At 34.5% G+C, this 24,793-nt stretch overlaps 2 protein-coding genes across 3 annotated transcripts in view; both read left to right on the plus strand.

Annotated features, from left to right (window-relative positions):
• LOC145668559 (cytochrome P450 6k1-like) overlaps positions 1-4,777 on the plus strand; it is a 26,274-nt gene extending 21,497 nt beyond the window's left edge. Inside the window, exons 3-5 of the mRNA XM_081736547.1 lie at positions 560-784; positions 3,213-3,464; positions 4,602-4,777. Of these exons, the coding sequence (XP_081592673.1) occupies positions 560-784; positions 3,213-3,464; positions 4,602-4,777 (653 nt within the window). The remainder of the gene's footprint in view (positions 1-559; positions 785-3,212; positions 3,465-4,601) is intronic.
• The window catches only part of LOC145668560 (cytochrome P450 6k1-like), a 27,036-nt gene continuing 6,916 nt past the window's right edge, over positions 4,674-24,793 (plus strand). The window contains exons 1-2 of one of the 2 annotated variants that reach the window (XM_081736549.1): positions 4,674-4,798; positions 22,493-23,490. In XM_081736549.1, coding sequence (XP_081592675.1) covers positions 22,566-23,490 — 925 coding nt within the window. In that variant the 5' untranslated portion in view covers positions 4,674-4,798; positions 22,493-22,565. Of the gene's footprint in view, positions 4,799-13,743; positions 13,965-22,492; positions 23,491-24,793 lie in introns of those variants that run through there. The other variant, XM_081736548.1, reaches the window with a different exon arrangement.

Raw genomic sequence — 24,793 nt, forward strand, 5'->3', positions numbered from 1 at the left:
TCAGGTGGGATCCAATCTACATGAGCTTTCACTGGGAATCGAACCCAAGTTGCACATCGAATGATAGTTACAATATGATAAAGAAGTACGAGAAGGAAGATAATAAATTTTATTAACTGGAAGAGTAGGTTAGAGATACATTGTAAAGCATGATAGTACATAAATCTAAATATCAATGCATGACCTAAGTCATTGTAATGCTTGACTTCCAACAACATAGTGACGTTAGATTAAGATCACATATATTAGAAAAATGAGCATAGGTATCACATCCACATCTCCAAGCCCTTTGGTGACCCTTAGTCACCTTTTCTCAGTATTAATGAAAATTTAAAATGTTTCATTTTAGATATATATAATTTAACTAATAAATAAAAAAGCAATGCGTTATATTCATTTTAATGAGAAAACAACAGTATCTTCCTTTGAATTATACCTATAAAGTAGTTGATCATTATGTGAAGCATATATATATATATATATATATATATATATATATATATATATATATATATATCAAGTATAATAATTTACTTTTACTGTTTTTTGCATGTTAAAGAATTGACTGATGACGACCTGATTGCCCAAGCTCTAATATTTTTCAATGCTGGTTTCGAAACCACTTCAACACTACTTAGCTTTGTTCTTTATGAACTCGCCTTAAATCCAGAAATCCAAGAGCGTTTACACCAAGAGATTGATGACGTGCTGGAAAAACATGCGGGTAAAATTACATATCAAGGTGTGATGCATGATATGGTATACCTCAACAACGTTGTTTCAGGTAAGGAAGAATCCCAATTTTAAATCCGTGTCAAAAAGAATCCAAATTTCGAACCAATACAAAGCAGTATAGTTATCTATTCAGACAAATTCTTCAGCCGAGGTAAGTTGCGATGTTGATTCTATCAAGTTCTTAAAATAAATTTCCTCATTCTAAAAGCATTTGAAGAAGTTGGTCAACTAGCTAGCTAGTTATCAATACAGCCAAGTTCTCTAATCACGGTTAGTTATGTTCTATTGTAACTAGTTAACCAAGTTCTCCAAATACTTTCAGAATGAGAAAATTTATTTTAAGAACTTGGTACAGTATAATTGGTATCATAATTTACCTTAGCTAGAGAAGTAGGCTGTAGAGATAACGTAACTAGTCGACCAAGTTCTTCAAATGCTTTTAAAATGAGAAAATTTATTTCAAGAACTTGACAGAATCGATATCTTAATTTACCTCGGCTGAAGAGTTGGTCGTGTTGATAACTTTACTCGTATATATGGCTGTGTTGTTTATAAACTCATAATTATTGCACTACGGTATAATTGTAATGTAGAAAACTATTATTCGGTATGGCCTCTTAACTGTGTTTACCCCAACTTTGGATGAAATGTTATGTAAATATAATCATGTTTTCATAAACTCTACTTCACTCAAGTAGAAACAACGTTACTCTTGATTGACAATTCCGACAGGTGAATAAATTTGCGAGAAGGTAATTTATGTTCAAAAGAGATTTATTGCTATTAAAAACGTTAAATATTTTTCGAAACAAGCAAGTTTAGTCTTGATTGATATAAGCCATAGTTATGAAGTTCCAAGCTTTGAATGAACCAATCTGACCCATGTAATCTGTAGCTATCCTGAGCAAAGTGTAATATGTAAGCGCTTTGTGTTGAAGAGGACAGCTTGCATGATAGCACATAAGAATCCATGTGATATCTTATGTAAACCAACATAATGTTGGTAGGATTAGTCCATCTGGTGACGAAATATAAATTAGAAAATTACCTGGATAGATGTGCAGAAAGGTCTACAGAATGGCTAAAATAAGTTATGTTAAAACAATGTCCTGCTCACATGCAGTGGAAGATGTGTAAGATCACGTCATTGAAAGTAGTACAAAATTTAGCTTATTGTCACATGTCATTTAGTTTCTGTCCTCCTCCCACTCTCTCCACCTGACTTCCATGAAATGCCAACCAACTAGATGATGTTGGTACTAATCTTTAGAATAACGACATTTGATTATAGCACGAGCACAAACGTGCCATTACACACACTATCTTCTTCAGCGTAAAAGCTACACTTCGCGCCAAAGATAGCTACAGGTTACATGGCGCACTCTGATTGCTTATTGTAAGGATGGAAGTTTCTACTTGTTTCTAAAGTTATTTTATATTTAATATATATTTAGAACACAAGACGATACTTGTAGTAAGAAATATTCATTAATCTTCGTATACAGAAGGATTAAATGGAGAGAAAACAAAATCTTCCAAATATTTTCAGAATTATTCTTCTCTTCACGATTTCTCTGGGTCAGCAGATGAAAACACGAAACGCTCTGCTCGCGTTGTTTTATACTATAGTGAGATCGGATTTGGATTGACGCCATATTTGACTCATCGTCATTAATGTTTTTACATCAGTAAAGGGGGAGGGGAGCGAACAAAAATGCAAAATATGATATGGAACTAAAAGATCGTAATAGTTTATAGCTCTTCATTTATTTTAGTTTGTTTTGCTAATATTCTTAATTGATATATTTCGTAGTTATGTATTAAGACAACATCTAAAGGTCAAAATGTTTGCCTTGTTCATAACATTATTATTCCTAGTCTACGCATGGAGTACTCAGAGGAGCCATATCCTTACTTTTTTGTCTATTTCTGACATTTTCAGTTTTTAGGTATTCCTAAAAAATGTTTCCTGAAAACTTAACACAATCACAGAACATTTTCTCAACTATTATGTCCATTGGATTGAAATTTTTAGGTCGTTCTTAACCAAAGTCTTACAGGTTCCTGTACCTTTCAGTGACTTAGTTGGCAATATTGTATTAATTTATATAAAACTTGGTTTTGTATTTAAGTTATTAATAAATGTGTTAATTTATGTTGTAATTTACATAGATCATATTAATAACTAATTTTATTCTTATATTATTTGCTGAAAACATATGCGTAGATTGCCAGAGAGCCAGAGCGCCTGCATAGATTAAGCTGAGAAAAAGCACATTTTTATAATATATTTACTTAGAACAGAAAATAATCATATATTTTATAGTAAGTGTGCGTGGTTTGTTTACATTTAATTAGTTACTCGCGGAAGTTCGACATCTGATAAACAGAAATTATTTGTATTATTTTTTCACATAATATACACTAATTTAATTACATGTACTAACTAACCATGTTGTTATTCATGACTTCTGCAGAAGGACTAAGAAAATATCCGCCACTTGGACTTACAGATCGTGTTTGTAAAAATCCTTATACGATACCAGGTACAGACGTTACTATTGAAGCTGGAATCTCTATTCAAATTCCTATCTACGCCATTCAGCATGATCCTAAGTATTACCCAGATCCAGAAAAGTTTGACCCTGACAGATTCAGTGATGATTCTGGACGACAGAGATCTGATCGTACCTTTCTCTCATTTGGTGATGGGCCTAGAATGTGTATTGGTAAGCTAGTTTTGCTTTTTGATGTTATAAGACTGTTTAATGTATTTATAACAAGTGTCTGATGAAGCCAAAGAGTTGAATTTTAATGAAATTATATAGTTTTGCTCAGCAAATTAGTTTATATCTAAGTGTCAAAATATATATATTTATATTTTTCTCAACTATCTTTGGTTTGTATGTCTAAGAGAGAGTGAATGCATAGAAAAATTAAATGAAATGAAAGCTTTGAGTTTTACGTCACACAGTTATGCCGGCTAGGCTGATGGAGACGGTGATTATGAGAAATAAATGAAATGGTGGAATGAAGAAAGTGGGAGGAAACGGGAGAACCCCGAGAAAACCCACGCACACGGTGTTTGTCCACCACAAAGTTCACTTGGTGGGGGCTGCGATCGAACCCGGAATTGCGTCATTTCTTTTTCGTTATTTACAAGAATTTCCTCATGACTCGAAGTAGGAAGTGTTTGTTATTGAGTTGATACATTGCTTCTTAACATAAGTTATATTTCCTATTGAAAGGAATGTTTTCATCTGGACGTAATTCTAAGTTGAAACGAGATTTTTTGATTATTCTGAAGATGTGAATAACCGACCAGCAGTAGATTGGGAATTTAATTTTACTTTTATTTAAAATATGAGAAATGTACGACGTATTAAGGCTATTAGTTAATAAAATATCCTTTACCCTTATCAAATAATTTCTGTTATATTACGTTATTGATAGGAAAAGTCAAGTCAAAAGAAATATACCCTTGCATCCATGGTGTTTATATTCAAGGCGAAACAGGAAACTTTTAGTTAATTATGTTGGTCCGAACCATGTGTGCATATATATATATATATATATATATATATATATATATATATATATATATATATATAACTAGACTGGTTTTTAAAGTGCATTCCTATGTATTAGGTTAATCATTTCTCTGTATAATTACAGGAAATTTCGTATTGTCTAATACGAAATGTCTAAATTGATAGTTTAAATGAGTTTACATGAGTTTAAATAAGTCCACATAGTTTACATACACTATTTGATAACTATCAAGTGTAAACTATCAAGTTATCATTTCAAATATATATGTTTGAAATATACAACACATAAAATGTATGTATGTTTCCTATTTGCAGGTCAACGATTTGCATTAATGCAAACTAAAGTTGGACTTGTAACAATACTTTCCAAGTATGATGTGCGTCCCTGTAAAAAGACATTGGTTCCATTCGAACTTGATCCCAAAAGTTTTCTCACAAACATTAAAGGAGGAACGTGGGTGAAGTTTGTCCATAGAAACCAATCGAAATAAACTTATATTGCGTTGTTATTGGTGAATATCTATTACTTTTTTATTGTTACTTTATAACCTGAATATATTTTAATATGCCAAGATTATAGAATATGTCTCGAAAAGCAAAATTTTACATTTGGATATATTTGACTATCAAATACATGAACTGTGATCCTGACCAACTTGCTTCTAGATTATAACTAGTTTAAAAATTTACCTCTCTATTCGAAATGTATTGTCTTGGTTGTTTCTGTAATACTTATGCTATCTCCTATCTTCCGAGGTAAAGAACAATCACATGGTTAAATAAAACGGGTAAAAGCACCATGACACGTATTATGTCAATCACTTTCTAAAAGAATAGGTAATTTGAGATTCTAATATACATAAGATACCTGGTTAGCTACAGTATGTGTAATGAAAGAATCCTAAATGAATTTACATTAGAAATATAGGAATATAATTGAATTTTTTAAACAATTAAGTAATTAAAAGTTATCCAAATAAAGAGAAGTCCGATTTATTTTTCCTTTTCACTTTTTTTTTAAATAAGGTGCTAAGTCTTTGTCCATCTGTTGAGTAGTCACTATGAGTTGTGCACGATATGCATCCTTTAAGTGCCATTAAGTGCCATTGATAGTTACATTTGTTGCACTAACCATCAAGATTTCACTCCCTGTATATGCTCCGTTCGTCATTTGAACCTGTCTAGAAGACTTACTTTCCAATACATGTCTAGTCCGTACTTACACTGGTCATATCAAAGTGTCTTATCGGTTGCTATAGAACAATGATATATTCTTCAGTTTCATCAAATTGTCGTTCATTATTATTATTATTATTATTATTATTATTATTATTATTATTATTATTATTATTATTATTATTATTATTATTATTATTATTATTATTATTATTATTATTATAGTTACCATGAAATTTTTACTTAAACACTTTCCAGTGTGCCATTTGGCTAGTAGGACTTTTTATCTTTTATTCTCTATTATTCCACTCGCAGATTTATTGCGCCAGCAACTCGCTTAGAACTTCGAAACCTAACGTATTCTGTCCTCTTTTCTTTTCTAATATATTTTATAAAATTATACTGAAGTAATTTCCTAACGCATTCATTTCTTTATTTTGTATTGGTTATAAGTTTATTTTGAAATTTTGAAATTTTGAAATAGACGATTCAGAATTTTAACAAAAAAAAAAAAAAAAAAAGATGTGAAAGTGAAAAGCTTTTCTGTAAGTTTGTGTGTGTTTCGCGATATATCTATTACATGGACAAAATACAATAACGCTACAAGAAGAAAGAATTGTAGGAAATTAGTATAGCAATGTGTCCTTTATTTTAACTATTTTCTTTTGAACACTCTAGAGGAAACAAGGCATATCAGAATGAAGACAAGAAAGGTTAGACGAAATGGAGTTTCCGTGACAGCTGGAAATACGTATGTTGAAACCTAAACTTCAGTTAAATGTAAAATCAATTTAAAAAAAAAAGTTGAAAAATGAACGATTATAAAAAAGTTGAACCAATGAATGTGCCTACTTTGGTTCACTGCTAATTTTGAATGTCATGAAGTGGTTCTATCGTCGAAAAATATTATAAGATAAAGTAAATTGTTTGATTAGCGATTCAATGAGGACGTCAGTGGCAAAGTAAACTAGATGAATATTATATATTATTGTCTATTAATGCTCTAGTTACGTAGCCATTGCATACGAGGTTCTAACAAAAAAGTACTCATATGATACACTCATATGATATATATACGAGGGTCATTGCAAAAGTCATGGCAACTATTTTTTTTCTCGAAAATGGTAAAAAAAAATAAAAAAGTTCTGAAATGTTCAAATTGAAGATTAGTTGAAATGTAAACATTTCATGTAGTTAGATGGATGAACATACACACCACCATAAAGATATAGCACGAGAAAAAAGACGAAAAAATTGTCGTTTCAAACGTGTTTTACTGAGAATTGCAACAGTACACAATAGTCTTCCACAGCGTTGGCAATGTGGGATGGATTCTTTGGAAGACCACCTCGAGAGACTCTAAGTTGTCAGAGTTATGTCTTCCTACCCTGTACTATTGTGTACTCTTGCAATTGACAGAAGAAGACATTTTAAACGATTTGTTCCTTTTTTCTCATGCAATATCTTTATGGTGGTGTGTGTGTTCTTCCACTTCCCTACATGAAATGTTTACATATGAACTAACCTTCCATTTGCATATTTCAGATCATTTTTTGTTCGTTAGCATTTTCGAAAAAAAAATAGTTGCCATGACTTTTGCATTGACCCTCATATATATATTGATTATTTTTGACATTGTATAAAATTTAATGTCACTATGTGACAGTTATATAATGTATCTAGTATATTATTAAATATAATCTGACTTTTATTCAAAATTTAACTGATGTAAGTAATGAACAATATGATCAATTTAGATAATAAATGATTTTATTTTCGTTACTTTAACGTTGTTATTTTATTATGTATTTATGCTAATTTGTTATTATAAGTAATGTTACTAATATTATAATATTATAAAAATAATTAAATAATATCTAATATGGTAAAAGAATATAAAGAAACGTAAACAGCTACTAAGGTTAATGTTACTAAAGATCTTAAATGAAAATAATAAGCAATATTCAGTTAAATACATTAGTTTATATTTTATTTCTGAACTCTATATAGGTAATGTTGATGTTACGTAAATCCATATTTTATTAGAGAAAAGAACTCAAGTCATTTTACTGTTAGCGCATTTAACCCAATCACTTACATGCATTGCTAAGTGGCGTATGTTAAGAAATTTCTCTCTCCATCTTTGTTTCCTGTGATGAAATATATTTATGCTTTAAGATTTCTAACGCTTATTGTCGCATAATGACGACCCTCTATCTTCTTATTTTCACGTACTATTTTGAACGTGCCTGTAAATTAATTAAGGAATTGAGATAGTTTTACATTGAGGGGTTACATTCTTCGGTAATAACAAAGAGCACAGTTTCTTACACAAAGATTTTTTCTACCGTAATTGCTTTCCCCTCCTTTCTGTTTCTTTCTCTAGCTTTTCCCTGATTAAAACTAATTTAGTCGTATTCAAATTGATATTCCGTTTCTATTCACAGTAATTACGCAACTGAGCCATTACTGGCCTTTAGTGATGAGCACAAGAGTTTTCGTCTTGCAATTTGTGCAAGAGTCTTGCATGCAAGACCAATACCAAAACCATATCTGTAAGACCAACACCAAGAGCAAGATTCTTGCGCAAGAGTCTTGCACAAGTATCGGTACTATTTGAATTTTTTATGGAATGTAAAAAGGAAGGGAAAAATCATTACAGTTTTCACTTGAATTTCTTGGCTTCAGTAGAAATATCGCTGGAGTGAATGCGTTCCCAGTAGTCTATGCAATACATGTGAGTCGATCTGCTCCTGTAGCGTATAGTTACAGTATGTCGTTTTCTGAATCTTTTGTTCGAATTTTCTGTAGTTAATACTCGTTTTTAAGCCACACAGGTATCTGGTCTGTTTGGGAAATCATACAAAGAATACTTGTGTCCATAAGAAACGAATAAGCGAAAAGTAAACTAAAACATCTTATGGCCGCGGTGGCTCAGTTCGCCCTCCCTGCTGGTCTAGCGGCTAGCACGTGCGCCTTTGGGGTACGGGGTCCCGGGTTCGATTTCTGATAGGAGAGCGTCCTGAATTTTAACTGTCTTCGATCCCTGTCGTTCTAGGTTAAGCGAGTAAAACAAGTAAAACCCAATAATAAGTAGTTAAGCAAGTAAAAGGAAAGTGGTAGAGCGTTCATCTCTGGTGCATGGGGTTCCTGGTTCGATCCCAGCCTGCATGGACAAACACCGTGTGCGAAGGCTTTTTCGTGGTCTTTTCGTTTCATCGTACTTTCTTCATTCCACCATTTCATTCATTTCTCATCCTCACCGTCACCCTTAACCTCAGTGCAAAATCGTGGAACTTTAAACTAAATATTTAATTTCATTTCAAAACATAGCTATTAGTGATGTTCTTCCAGAACTAAAGAGAAATGTAGTATTGAACATCGGTAATTCCGTACACCATAGGTGCCGACAACATGAGTATGGCCTAGGGTCCGAAGCTCAGACATTCGTTGGGAATTTTTAATGTGTCCTCATAAAATTAATATCGAAAGAACATTTTCATGACATTCACAAAAACTTAGTGCATATGGCCGCAAGTTTGATTTCATAGGCGGATGATTATACGTTGAATAATTGTTTATTAATATAATTTGTAGCCTCTTTAGGTATATGGTACATCGAGGATTGAGCGATATAACATTATACAACAATAAATAATCCATATTCACAAGTGAGAGTGATTTTGCACAGTTATATTAAATAACTTGGAGTTTGATGGCGCTATTTTGTATTTCTGATATAGGTCAAAAGTACAGTATTTATATAAATTGAGTTTACACAAAAGACAGACAGTTGAGTCATTTTCAGCTTTCACTCAAATTATTCTAGATTATTAAGAGGTTTGATTATAACCATTATTATTTTAATTTTTTCTCTCTTTTCGGCCAATATTGCTAAACATATCATCATCATCATAGCTATACTGCTATTATTGGCAGGTCACTTGTTGCAACTGAGAAGCTTCGATGTATGGTGGTCCTCAGCTAGTCTCTTCGTCTTGACGTAGCAATTTTCTGTTTTAATACCTTCCTTCAACTACAGTCTCCTTCGCCCCCTCCCTTCTTTCCTTCCACCATACCCTCAAGCATGTCCCTCATAATACGGTTCCTCCTCTGCCAATGTCCAAACCAGTTCTTCTTCCTCCTCAAAATTACATCTAAAATCCTTCTTTTTTCCCCTACTGCTACTATTTCTAAGACCTCATTTGTTTTCCGTTCGACCCAGCTAATTCTCTCCTTTTTCTCCATGTCCACGTTTCGAAAGCCTCCATTCTTTCATCGCCTTTGCGTGATGTCATGTTTCTGCCCTATAGAGTACATCTTGAAACAGTAAAACAAAATCTCAATATTTAATTGGAAGTTTGTTCAATACAAAGATTAGCTAATCATGGTTAAAAAGAAAAAATCTATCGCCTTTAGAGTGTAAAAATAATTTTGCAGTTCATGATATTTCAGTATTCTATGCCGTCTTGATCTTCTTTCATGTGTCTCAGGGGTAGCTCCCCAGTTCGGGAACCAGTGGGGTATTGGATCTGTTAAAAATATATCTAAAGTTTACGAAACGTTGTGCTTATGAATAATGAAGCGTGGGCAAACATTGAAAAAAAAAAAAAATGGTCATCGCCTATGTTGTACATCATCATCATAATTTTACGAAGAGAAACTATATTACATTTAGAAACATACATTGTATTTCCCTTACTATGGCGCACTGTAGAATTTATTATCCTGTCTATATCCAGAGTAACATTTACCAATGAAAAGCATAAGATTTCTTAAAAGCAACAATTTCAAGACTCTTGCAAGCAAGACCAAGACCAAGACCAAGTGTACCAGTGCAAGACCAAAACCAAGACTGGATGTGCAAGACCAAGATCAAAACCAAGACAAGGGGTTCCATTGGTCTTGCATTTGCTCATCGGAACTGGCCTTTCTTAATATATTTCATATTGAGAAAAATCCCTCCAGTCCAAAAATATAAATTGAGAGTCTGATTAGCAAAAAACAAAATGATTTGGTGAACCAAGTTAGTGCTCGTGTATATAGCTTCTGATATTTTTAGCAAGCAATTTATCTATTTGGTTTTCTGAAAGATTTTATTGTGGGTGGTAGATGAATATTTACTACTTATTGTTCCCTGTTTTACTAATGTCTTAGCGGAATGAGGTTAGTTACAATGCGGTAACCTGTTGAGAATTGGAGTAAAAATTGTTGTTAAACTCTTTTATTTGCATCTTTTGAAATACGAGATATTAAGATATTAAATAATCAAGATATTAAATAAATACAAGATATTAAATAATCAATTAAAGATAGTTTAGCCTTCAGTTGGCTAAATTATAGTCAATAGAATAATTGAAGCAAAGATGGCTGAATGATTATGTGAAATGAAATCTTCCAAGTTTACATTTCCTGGTTTTGCCATGTAGGCTAAAGGAGACGACGATGATCAGAATAAATAACATGATGGAATGAAAAAATGGGAGAACCCCGAAAAAAACACGCGTATGATGTTTGTTCATCACAACGTTCACTTGCCCGTAAAATGGGATCGACCCAAGAATCCCACGTACTATAGTTGAACGATCTACCACCGAGCCATTGTGCCCTTCACGTGTTTGATTAATAATGACAACAATGTCTTAAATGCCCTATTTGTCAAAGATAAACTACTATAACAAAAAAAGAAAAACATGGGTCAGGTAGGCGCAGAAACTTGTTAATCAGTTTCCATTATGATATAACAGACAAGGTTGGTTTCATTTGTATTATATACATAAATATAATACGAGTAAACGTATAGGTATATAATGAAGAAAGATGGTTCATTCAATTTACTTCAGTTTCGGTTATATCGCTATGATCATGGTTCTGAACCCTAAGTTGGTCTAACGCAACACACTAGAGACATATTCTATAAATGTAGTTGAAGAAGAATGTAGATCGTAATTAGTTTGTTTCTTCTTAAATGTCAAACTGTTATGCTCCGAGGCTAAAGGAGACGGTGATTATGATAATGAATCAATTTGTGGAATGAAAAAAGTGGAAGGATACGGGAGAACCCCAATAAAACAGAGGCAAACAATGATCGTTTATCACAGAGTTGTAACTATTTGATTTTAATTTTATAAATGTAGCTACATGTAAGTTTACCATTTTTGAAGTCCCTTTCCAGAACTGGAGCTATGTAAGACGCGAGCGTACAGTTGAGACTCGTAGAATCCGAAAGAAATAAGTTCCCGTCGAAAATTAAATCCGGTCCATTCCGCTACAGATGCAGGTGCATATATTAACCGTTTTGTAACACAAAATCTCTAAAAATAAATAAATAAATAAAAGGTTATGGAAAGCATTACAGCAATTTATAATGAGCAGATCAAATCGACGGCATCTCGCACCAGAATTAAGATATTCGTCATTGATTCACCTATTAGAGTTATATGTTGTTAGTCTAAAACTTTTTGCTAATTATACCTCGTATGTACAGGGTGTTAATAAACCATACCGACAATCTGTGAGAGATGATTCCTCACATGAATATATAAAAAAAATATTCATATAGTTCTTCTGGCAAAAGTGCATAGTTTCAAAGCTAGTGCTGTCTAAAAGCGTGGAAAAACGAGATTGTAACAAGTGTTATTTCGAACTCGAGAAATCGTTGATTGCGGGTTCACATCAGTGTAAAAGAAGTCATACGCCATCCAAAATGCATATGGCGAAGAATTGAGAAAATTAGTTTGGCTGGACCGAAAATAAACAATACGAAGCTTAGATATAAGTAAAAAAGAAAGAAAGACACTGGTTGAAACATTGGCTCGAAAGGACCAAATGTCCTGAGGGATTGACAAAAGATTCAGTGTCAGGAAAAAGAGGGAAAGGAGAGAAAGAGAGAGGCTACAATTGATAGACTGTATTAAAACAGAAAATTAGCTTGTCCCAAGGAAACGGTTTCCTTCGGGTGTGGAGGCGGAGATTATAGCTGAGGACCATGACCCATAGAATAGAAACTTCTTAGTGTGGTTCAAGTAACGGTCTGCCAGTAGTGACAAAATACCTATTATGATGATTATGATGATTAGGAAGGTCTTTACCAACAATCCTGGTATACAATAGGATTCTATTTCAAGTTTTGGTTCTGCGATGATCAACTTGTATGAGATGTCTCAACATATTTTTTTATATTATTATTGAATCGATAGTACCTTAGTAAGAAACTGTAACAAATTTTTCGAAATAACATAATATCCATGTTACGACGATGTGAGGGTGTAGCTTAACAACAGAGAAGTTGCAAGCTTTAATTTCTTGGGTGGACTGATTGACAGATACTTTTTTGTACAGTAAATAAATAGTTTTATATTATATGAGTTACATTACATATCTGCCACTCTTGCCCCCGTTTAGCGTGATCACTGTAGGGAAAATTAAATCTTTCAGTTTAACGTCCCACGACTATGCCTTTTAGGGAATTGATGATTAATCCAAATGAATAATGATGGAATAATTGGTGGAATGAAAATGAGGGAGGAAACAAGAATACCCCGAAAACATCCACTTATACGATGTCCACCATAAACTTACTTTGCCGTGGATCGAACTAGATACACCACGCGCCAGCGGTAGGTACTCTTCTACTGAGCACCGCCCCCCCCCCTGTCGGTCTATATAGGAGATGAACCTTCAGAACAATACGTGCAACTTGTTAAAACAAATAGGCTACACGCTTTGAGAAACCTTAGGAGAATTGTAATTTCGAATTCTGTAAAGAACGTTTGTAGGCTGAGCATCCTATTGATCATAAACACTAAGTAATTTTCTTCTCTATTTATGTTTTACGTCCGACAGTTATCCCAGCTAGGTTAAAGGAGACGGTGATGATGAGAAATGAGTAAAATGGTGGAATGAAGAAAGTGGGAGGAAACAAGAGATCTCTGAGAAAATCCACAGTGTTTGTCCACCACAAAGCTTACTTGGCGCGAGCTGGGATCGAACCAAGGACCAACAGTAAGTATTATAGATGTATCGAACCAATTTTTATAGTAGTTCATGTTACTTCATCCTGGCATATTAATATTTTGCTTCGACTTAACATATAAACTGTCATAATTCAATTAAGCATGCATTTCTGTATAAATACCATTCACTAATTCTAATTATTTCGCAAGGAAGAGCAAGAACTTCACAAAGTTTGACTAATATCTAAACATATATGGCAACACTGATAGTGCCTGTCGTGTGTTAATCGCGCTCTCTCTTGCTCCTTTGATGTATAAACATCCTTTCGCCAAGGCCGAAGATGCGATACCATACAAAGTCACCGTCGAATTGAAGGCGTGTTTTAGGCGACGGAGAAGATTAGATAATTCGAAAGAAGATATTGTTATTATTTCTCTTAATTGTGTATACTGAATGATTAAGACATTTAGTTTCTGACATATATTTTAACGAGTGTGCTTATTACATACGTGTATATATAAACGTATCGTGTTCCAGGTCCCGATTGTGAGTATTAAAAGATTGTAAAGCTTGTTCATATTAGAAATCAATAACCATTAGTATACTAAGTTTACGTTTATTAGCATGTAAACACAAAGCATAAAATATTTTTTCTTACTTCGTTATGCGCCAAACCCTTTTGTTTTGTAAGGTTCTGTAAAATACTGCAGTAGCATAATAACGGAAACAATAGATTATGGAGATTATTGAAGAGTACGGATGAAGTGTAAGATCAAATTTTTATGTTGCGTCCGTCACTTTTCTGCTAAACAAGTATAGTTTTATTAAGAAAGTACAAAAAATATATGTTGAGTTACAATTTCTTTTTCTTTCTTCTTTCTCTTTTTTTCTTCTTTTTTTGGGAGGGGAGGTCTGAACTCAGTGGACACCTCCGTGTGTGGGTGTGTGTGTGTGAGAGAGTCTCAGCGGAAGACAATGCACCACCTACGGTGAAATTGAGTTATTGGTTTCGGATCGAATCACAGAAAAGTATGTAGGTTGCTTAAGTTCGGAATTGTAATCTGCATACAGCAAAGGAAACTTATTTAGTATGTCGTTGATGTCGTTGTACTTCATTCTATGAGAATGTTCAACTTTCTTTTGCAGTTTACTTGAAACTTAGAAAAGAGCACTAACCCGTGCTACGCTGCTAGTATTACAATGAAAAGTTTTGTGAAAGTGTACTTTAGTTTTACTTCAGAATATGATGTTATTATCGTACAGAATCCGGAGAATATTTGTAGAGTATCGTATAATATAAGGAGTTTGGTTTACCAAAAAATCCTTTATATATCACATATATATCCTTCATATAAATTCCTTTATATATATCCTTTACATATCCTTCAGAGGACAGCCAGGAATCTTAAAAGAAATCGTAAACTTTCAAGTTGGCGGCACTAGAAACTCTACTAATTATCTCAGTAACAGGAATAATACCTCGTTCGAACGATTATTCTAACGACACGCTTTGTAGCCGCCTCCCTCGTTTTAAACCTGTAGAAGAAGAAGAAGAAGAAGAAGAAAATAAAAAAAATGTTTTTTTGACCTTTCTGGAACTCTAGCAACTCTGTACACCGTCATACGACAGAAAAAAAATTGACATGTAGCCCAGACGTTGGGTGAAGTCATATAAGAAAAGAAAGGGCATAGACCCAATAGCAAGGAAGATAAAAATTCGGAATCTCATACCTCCGATAGTCACCCTGTATATTCTTTGCTATTGGACTGTGGTCTATCCTCATGTTTGGCAACCCTAGAAACACCCCTAATTGTCCCAGGGACATAAACTATACCTTGTTGGAAAGCGTATGGAACACAGATTCCAACGAGGTAACTGCTGTGCTCCTCCCATGGCAAACCCGTAGAAGAAGATGAAGAAGAAAATTTTTAAAAAACATAATTTATTAAATTTCTTGGGGCCATGGCAACACTGTTATGAGTCGTACGTTTGGGACGTTACGTCGTTGGAGTCGTTGTTTCATAAGCTTTCCAATGAGGTATCACTCATGTCCCTCGGTCAATTAGGGGCGTCGTTAGGGCTGCCATCACAGAACTAGACCACAGTCCCTACCAAAGAGTATAAAGGTTACTGTAGTAGGTACGAGGTTCCGAACTTTTATATACCTTGCTATTGAGCCTCTCAATGTTTGGCCTACATGTCAGATTTTTTTGCTGCGTACGACAAAGAACAGTTGCTAGAGGAACAACAAGGTCAAATATGTAAGTTTCCTTTGTTACAAAAAAAAAAAAAAAAAAAAAAATCGAAAAAATGGTAAATTCAATGCCCTCCCTCATTCAACCTCTCACAAGCCCAAGAGGCATATCCAGGGTATCACTAGTTACTACGTTTGTTTATATCGATTGATGTAAATTAGCTTGTAGCTCCTTTGGGGGGAGTGACCCTCTCAAATGCAGAGTAGGAGAGGGGAAATTAAAAATACCAAACTTTTTCCCACTGACCGCCCATCGCGGTACCCTCCATATGGATGAAATGCACATCATTGGAAAAGTCGTTCCCTTCTAAAGAGATAGATGCCTAAATCATTTCTCTAGATTAATTAGGAGCTGAGCTACAGAGGTTTAAACTTCTGTCTCTATATCAGAGGCAGCCGTTCTCTAAAAGATATACGAAAAACTACTTGATATGGCTATCTGTCCATGTAACCATCCGGTAGAGAAATAATCTTAAGAACTATTTGATGGATCACCTTAAATTCTCAGCAGGTTGTAGCGGGCTATAGCTAAGGAATCAAGTTTGTTAATGGACGTGATCTATCCAATTGATCTCATGATATGCATAACCAAAACTCGGTTTTAAATGTGTTTTATGGGAGTAACAAGGTCCCCCATACTTACTTGGTAGACTACCCATAGTGCTGTTGAGATTAGCGGGTTAGTATAATGCACAGGATGGAAAATACTAATCAATCTGTAGAATTCAACGCTAAAATAAAAATGAATGACTTAATATACTCGACAAATTTAAAAGACTTAGTTTTTTTCTGTTTTCAAATATTCATTCAACTTAGTAAAATTTTGCGTACGAAATCGATGGGAAATGCAAAAATTCAATTTTCACGTTGAATACGGTGGTGTATACTGTGACGCTGCTGTTTGTTCGATTTACAAAAAAGCGTCGTTTTTCTCGAAAACTGAGCATAAGGACTTATATAGACATATATCATTTGGTTCAGTTTAATGAGATATGTCGATCTTCAGACATATTTACGGGTGCCCCCCTTCCACATCTAAATTCGTATGAAGCTATATAAAGTTTCGCAATAATAACTAGACTTTAGCATATGCATGACATGATGTAATCAGCATCGAGCTTTGACAGCCTTAACCCGGGTTTTCCAAGGGAACCACTTTACAGATGCTGGATGAATTTCTCTGTTCCATTAGGACAAAGGAATTACCATAAAATAATGTTCGTCCTACAGGGAATCAAACCTGTAACCCCAGTTGCCAGGTAGACTCTTTACCTTACGTTACGTCGAGTTCTTATGTAACAAACTTCTATATTAATGATTGAATAATTGAGGACTGGGTGCAATATTGCTCTAACCAACTTAGTAGCCTTAAGTTTTCTATCATGTTCTGAAAATTATTTTACAGAGCTTACGTATATTTGGTAACTAGTAGAATGAAAGTCTCTACTTGTATGCTGCACAGTAGATTTGCACTAGAAGTTGAAATTTAGTTTGCAATTTATTTTTTTTATTTATAGTTGTGGATCTAGAGATGTAAATATTGCACTCAGATCCACAATTCAAAAATGATTATTTATAAAGCGAAAACAATTTTGAATACTACAGTACAGCCTAGATGTTCTGATCTCCGATTGCACATAATAAAAGCTTTAACTATCATTCTTCAGTACCATTGTAAGTAATGAAAATCAAGCTCTGTGTTAAGTTCTATTATGAGTTAATGCACTGAAGTTTTATTCATTTGTTCCTTTTTGTACATTATATAGCATCCCCGCTGTGACTTTTAAGTTTAGCTAGTTTTGCAAATTATCTATTAAACTCTGATATTAGCTATACACAAGAATCTTATATCACGTCGTATTTGCACCGAAAGGATGAGCTGTTGCTGTTACGAATATATAACAATTTGACCCAGAGTGAATTCAAGTTTTGTGCTGTTGTCCACGAGACGCGACTAGAAATAAGGTTCATGGAAGTATCGTCTGGTTGCAATATTTGAAGGAATCTTCCTCGTCTCGTCTCGAAAATTTTTCATCTATTTTTGCAAATGTAATTACTTGACATGAGCGCCTGAAGAGAAAGGCAGGGGGCCCGGGTCCCCCTGGCTCACGAAAATGTATACGTAATATAGCAAACGACATATATTAAATATACCAGACGTAATATAGCAACCAGGGAGATGTCCCCCTAGATTTTTTTTTGGCGCTTATGGTACTTGGTACTTTACTTTTGAAAATTGTCTTAGTGCAATTTAGCACTTCGTAATAGGAAAATGAAATGCTATATAAGGATATCTGTTAAATAATTAGCATTAATTTAAAAAGATATAATCTAGGCAGTGTTGAAGCACAAAGTGCCTTGGGGACAGAACCCTACACCCAGTGACCTCCCTTCTAAGTAGTGAATATTTTGCTACTATCTGAAATATTGAAAACGAGGTAGTACTGGTAGACTAATATTTTGTGTTAACATATACAAAACTACATTTTATTGCAATCGCAACTACGGATGATCCATAAAGAACCAACTTTGAGTTAACCACTAGATAAAATAAATTCATCACATAGGGATAATAATTGATCTGAACTGTAATATAAGTTACGATAAATACAATAGTCATCCCTGTTAGTCTAGTGGATAGCGCGTCTTTTGTTGCACATGGTCCGGCTTCGATTCCCTTTGAGTGAGCACACAAAATTGAATTTCATTAACATTCATTTGTATTAATCATTTGTCTATGTAGGCTAGACGCATAATTGTGAGACGTCGAACTAAAATAAAACTATTTTCTATATTGTATTTCTTCAATATATATATACTGCCAGAAAGTAAAATTGTAACACCACGAAATTGTTTTCCAATCTGAACCACATTTATTCCACATACTGTACATGGTACGAATATGAGACGTCTATCATCACACTACCACCACCACTTTAGTACTGTGTGTACCCTCCACGAACTGCAATACAAGCACGGATTCTTGCAGGCATTCGATCATAGAGATGACGGATTCAGTCTTGTGGTACATTCTGCCATGCCTGCTCGATCTGGTTGCGCAAATCAGCAACAGTTGTAGAACGACCCATAAAGTCCCATACATGTTCGATAGTATACAAATCTGGGGAGCGTGCTGGCCAGGGAAGTCGGGACACACCTTGCAGAGCACGATCTGTTGCACGGGCAGTATGTAGCCGAGAATTGTCTTGCTGAAAGCGTACAGAACCCTCCTGTCTTGAGAAAGACAGTAAAACCGGCTCTACCACCTGTTGCACGTAAGATGTGCTTGACAATGTCCCATTCATAAACATTGAAGGTGAGCGAGAGTTGTGTAGCTGATCGCGCCCCTCGCCATAACACCTGGGGTAGGACCACTGTGTTTCGCACGCACGCACTGTGAGAGCAGACGCTCTCCAGGTCGACGTCGCACTCCCAGTCTACCATCACTTGCATAGAGAGCCTTCATCTCTGAACACAACGGAATGCCATTCCTTCCTCCAGGTGCTCCTATGCTGACACCAGGCCAACCATGTACAGCAATGATGTGGCATCAGTGGCAGACCGGCAATTGGTGTGTATCTCCGAAGTCCTGCCGCTAGTAATCTGTTCCCAATAGTGAGTGTGGAAACTTTAGGTGCCACATTTGCTCGAATCCTGGACGTGGTAGCTGTGCGGTCTGCCAATGCCGCCCTCACAATACGCCGATTTTGGCGCACGTCACTCTACAAATGCGTCCAAAACTTTCTCTGCGGGTGTGGGAATCTGTTGTATCCATCGCTGCCAACACCGCTGCACTACAGGTGCATAACGGCCAACGTGGTTGCCGATTCGAGGAAAGGACCAACCAGCCTCTCTAAGGCCCCGTTCGATCACTCATTTGATTGTATGGAGCACGAATGCGTCGTCGTGGCATGCTGTCTGTCTTGTTTGTGTTTACTGTGTGAGTCACTTTCATGCACCTGCTGATCTTCATGCACCTGAGTATTACTAATGCACTTTTCTGTAATTTGCTTGCTAACAGAATCAGAGAGAGCTAAACCAAGCCTCCCTTCTAACACTTTTATCGACTTTTCAAGCAACACTAATTTCACTAGTTTTATAAGAAAAAACAAATACACGTAATATTGCACTAAATGAAATATTACGATAATCATAATCCTCACTTATTATGGTTATTCTTATTTCACTTCAATATCACACTCTTCTACAACGAAGACTTCAAGACAAGAAAAAGCGAAGCAAACACGAAACGTCCATTTCGATTCGTAATCCATTCGAACAACCAAACAAACCAGATGTTGCACGTTCGGATATTTCAGCCCAAGTCAGCTAGCGGAGGCAAGCTGCTTGCGTAGGCAAGGCTATGACCATGCGCAAACGCCCACCAGCGCATAAGCCAAGACCTTGAAGCTTTTGATTGTGAATAGAAAGGGAAATCTTCTCACAAACGTTATTTCATTCGTGTCTTTTTTCCTTATTTTTTAAAAATGAATTTTTTTTATAAAGCTTAAGTCTCCTTCTATAACACATAATATTAAATACATTAATATTATTTGACCATTCTTTTATCGTAGATTTACATTTTTATTTTTATAATTTCTTGTTGTTTTTTTTTTCCTGTGACTTGTAACGGGCACGTTACAGGCCTCTGTTAATTCACAACACAGACTCGTCACAGGTGGCGCAAATGTTCCTCTGTGGCGCTGCCATCTGTTGGCCGAAACTGTTACACTTCACTATCACCAAAGAGCCCAATACTGGAAACACATCAATCTCTCTTATGTTTTACAGGGTGTTGCAATGTTATTCTCCGGCAGTGTATATATATATATATATATATATATATATATATATATATATATATATATATCGGAAACTAGTTTCACTCTCCTTAAGTAAAGTAAAGGCAAGATTGTTTCAGATTTTACATTCCAATGAAAAGACAAAATAACTAATAAATAATGGAATTTCGTTACTGTACCTGGAAACCCTAGGAAAACTTTAGGATGGTTGCCGAATTTCGAATGCAAGACCTCCGTAATGCTAAATCAACTTTGTACCAAATAACTATGCCCCCATATATATATATTGTAGTATGCAAATCGCCCGTTCAAAATTCTTTGGTCCCCTTATTGCCTTTCCCACCATAAAATTATTCCAGCTGCTCTACTTGACCCTGATAACTAAATCAATATCCTTTACTAAATCAAGACGAGACGAGACTGAATTTCCGTGATGAGATGCGAGGCAACACAAAGCTATTCTAATAGAAAAAAGATATTTTTCGGGACTCGAAAGCACTTTCACTTCAACTTTTCGGGACGAGAAAGCTCCAAGCATGTCGTTTCGTGGACAACACTACAAACGAACATAATTCGCTCACAGGGCAGAACTACTTGTAAATGATTTTAACAATGGAAATTTTCGGAACATATTGAAATGCAAAAATACCGACTAAAATTGTGATATCTTACATTATAATAATGTAACGAATAATAGTATACAGTTAAAGTATCGGACGATCTTGATGCGTGTGGGCTAAGAGAATAAAACGAAGCCTGTGACACGACTTTCCTATCTGGTAAATGGGGATGTGGCTAAGCAAACACACTATAGCTCCAGCAGATAAGAGATACAACAGCACCGCAGTACTATGATGTGCTAACCGTTTACAGAAAACACTGCGTGCTGCCTTCAAACGCCATGAAGTTCGTCTCACACACTAATTCTGTAGAAAGTAAACTACTTTACATCTAATTATGGAAAGAAAGGGTAACAGAATATCGCGTTAGTAGTATAAGTACGAGTATAGAAACGAGTATAGTAACAAGGTCCCCCGTGGGTAGACTGCCCATAGTGCTGTTGAGGTTAGCGGGTTAGTATAATGCTCAGAATGGAAAATACTAATCAATCTGAAGAATTCAACGTTTAAATGAAAATGAATGACTTTCTATACTCGTAGTTAAATAGTATTACATAAGTTTAACCAAAAATCGTTACGTCGTCTAATGATATGTAGCGGGGATTACACTTCCGACTTCCATTATTGTTATCTAATCTAATTAGAAAATAAATAAATACAATAAATAAAAAAAAACTATTAACAATTTAAACTATGTATTAAGATTATTAGAGGAAACGGACTACAATTATAATGTATTAAATTGTAAGATTATATTTAAACCATATTTATAGTTCGATTATATTGTGTAATAAATTGAATAACTTTAAACATTGATGAATGACCTTTAATTGTATTTAGAGACTGTTTCAGTTTGTAGTTTCTATACTGGAAATCTTGTAGCATTAAAACAGAATTCAAAACCTAAGACTAGTGAAATAGTGCTGTCACGAGACTTGAAATTTCTCGCCTTATTTCGGAAATCACCCGAAAATTTAAACTAGTTGGTTAACGCCCATGATTGTTAAACCGTTTTGTAGTCTCTGGAATATTTGTAAGAACGCATCTTGTCATCGCACTTGTTCACCAGGCATATTTTAATGAAAAGTAGTATGACTGTAGTTTCCCCACTTTTATCAGTTTTCTGGGCATTCTGGCCAATCCTAAGTTGTTTTTTGATGTCTTCTCATCTTAAAGCAAACTTCTAGCCTTTAGCTTTGCTTTCTATCCACGATGAAATTGATCATCGTGGTTCTGAAACCTTGAAATAATTAAGCTACATTAATGAACTATTAAAGTCGATTGTTTATGTTACTACAATACACATTACTGTTGAAATTAATATTTAACATAGTATCTCGCGAAATTAATTTTCTATGAGAATTTTAAAGTATCTTTTATTTCTTCTTCCGTTTCAGAGAATCGATGGTATTTGTAAGCAACGCATATTTGCACTTCTAAACTTGGTTTAGTAAGGAAACTTCCCACACAATGTTCTACTATTTACTGGTTTCCATCATTACACTTTTAGTGACTATAGGAACTATTCTCTACACATTTGCTGTGTACAAACAGACTTATTGGAAAAAGAGAAATGTACCGTATGTACAGCCTTCCCGTATATTTGGTCACATGAAAAATTCTATTCTACAACGTGAAAATATGAATATAGTAGTATCGGATATTTATAACGGTCTTGAGGGTCATAAATTTGGAGGAATATATTTTTTCTACAAACCTGCTATAATATTACGAGACCCTGACCTCATAAGAACAATCCTTATAAAAGACTTCCATAATTTTGAAGATCATATTGACTTTGGAACTGAAGAAAATGATCCACTCAATACTAAGAGTTTGATCCGATTAACGGGTCAGAGATGGAAACACATGAGAATTAAATTAACACCGACTTTTACATCTGGAAAGATGAAGAAGATGTTCCAGTTTGTATGTGAGTGTGCCGAACAGTTACAGAACTTCTTATCAATACCTGCAACTACAGAAGAAGACATCGAACTGAAAGATCTGTTTGCGAGATTTACGACAGATGTAATTGCTTCCTGTGCTTTCGGAATTCAAACAAATTCAATAAAGAATCCCGATGAAGAATTTAGGAGAATGGGGAAGAAAATGATGGATCCACCAGATACTATTAGAGGATTTCAAATTTTATTAATGTTTGTCTTTCCATGGCTTACTAAAATATTTAAATTCACATTCACACCAAAGGTTGTAGAAGATTTTTTCAGAAATACCATGAAAGACAATATGGAGTTTCGAGAGAAGAATAATATTGTTAGGAATGACTTCCTGCAGTTACTGATGGAGTTGAAGAAAAAAGGAAAAGTTACAGACGATGAACCTGATACAGATCGTGAATACAAACTTGACGAAAGCACTGTAAAACACATAGGTAAGATATATAACATTTATATGAGATAAATTTTGTTAAATAACTTGTCATAATTTAGGTGATATTGTATAGCGTATTTCGTGGCTTTTGAGTATCCATCTTTTAAAATTACAATTAACTTTTGCTAAATTTATTTCCAATGGTCCTTTCTGCTGGTCTTGTAGCTAGTATGTGTGTGTGTGTGTCTTTGGTAAACATGGTTTCGGGTTCGATTCCCGGTAAGAGAGTATGAAAAATTTCAAATGCATTATGATGGTTCGGATACCACCTTAAACTATAGGATCATGTTTCAAACAAGCATGTGAAGAGACTAATGAGGAATTTACTATTAATTACTGGATGGAATAGTCACAAAATTCCGGCTACACTATAATTATGAATTATATTTTGAGTCAAATAAGAATTAGAGGATAAAAGAAATTAAGTGTTAAAAGGTGCTATATTTTAGAATAAGTATTAGGACAGCAAGAGGGAAATTAGGAAGCCCTGTTGGACTAAAGACACGTCATGATACTAATCTCTATTATAACTTGAATAAAAGTGTAAATTAGTGTTGGTGTTTGAGAAGCCTATTACATAGTTAGCATTTTTATCCTAAATCTATCTGTAGAACCCTATTGGTCATTTTCAGTTGGATGCTCTATGAAGTCAGTTAGGTGCTCGTGTTCTCAGTAAACCATACAGAGAACAAGGATATGCAACAAACCTACCGTTGATAAAATATACAGTAGTGGTGACAGATAAAAGGGATGTAGTCGATGCATATACATCACTCTGGGTGTTAAACTAATCGAATACTGTCAACACTTATTTCATTCGGCTTACTTTGTTCCCTGTTTAATCTTTTCTCTCTCTTTTGTCTCTGATCAGGTCACTTGTACTTCATACGCCGTGAGTTCAAAATAACTTATCTATATTGTAGTATTGTGTATTACCATGTTCGCTTGAAAGTAGTTTAGAAATTAAGTTATAGCAGTAGCACTTCTCATTGCGGAATCTGGACCCAAAATTAATAAGATGTTTAAAAAATATGAAATATTTGAAGATTAAAGATTTAATCCTTAGAAAGATAAAAGCAATGACAACTTTAAAGTATGTTTTGTATCAATAATTAAAGAAGTGGAAGATTAAACATGCAACTGATTTTTGGTATTTAAATGGTATTATTTGCAAAGACACGAAGGGGAAATTTGAAATAGAAACATGAATATGAATAGTGAAACATATCATTACGAAGAAGAATTGTCATGTTTTCCTAGTAAACTAGCAACTGATGTGTCCAGGCTCTCTGTTAGTATTTTGG

The sequence above is a fragment of the Thermobia domestica genome, chromosome 13 (genome assembly GCF_964235325.1).
Source record: "Thermobia domestica chromosome 13, izTheDome1.hap1.1, whole genome shotgun sequence".
Lineage (NCBI taxonomy): Eukaryota > Metazoa > Arthropoda > Insecta > Zygentoma > Lepismatidae > Thermobia > Thermobia domestica.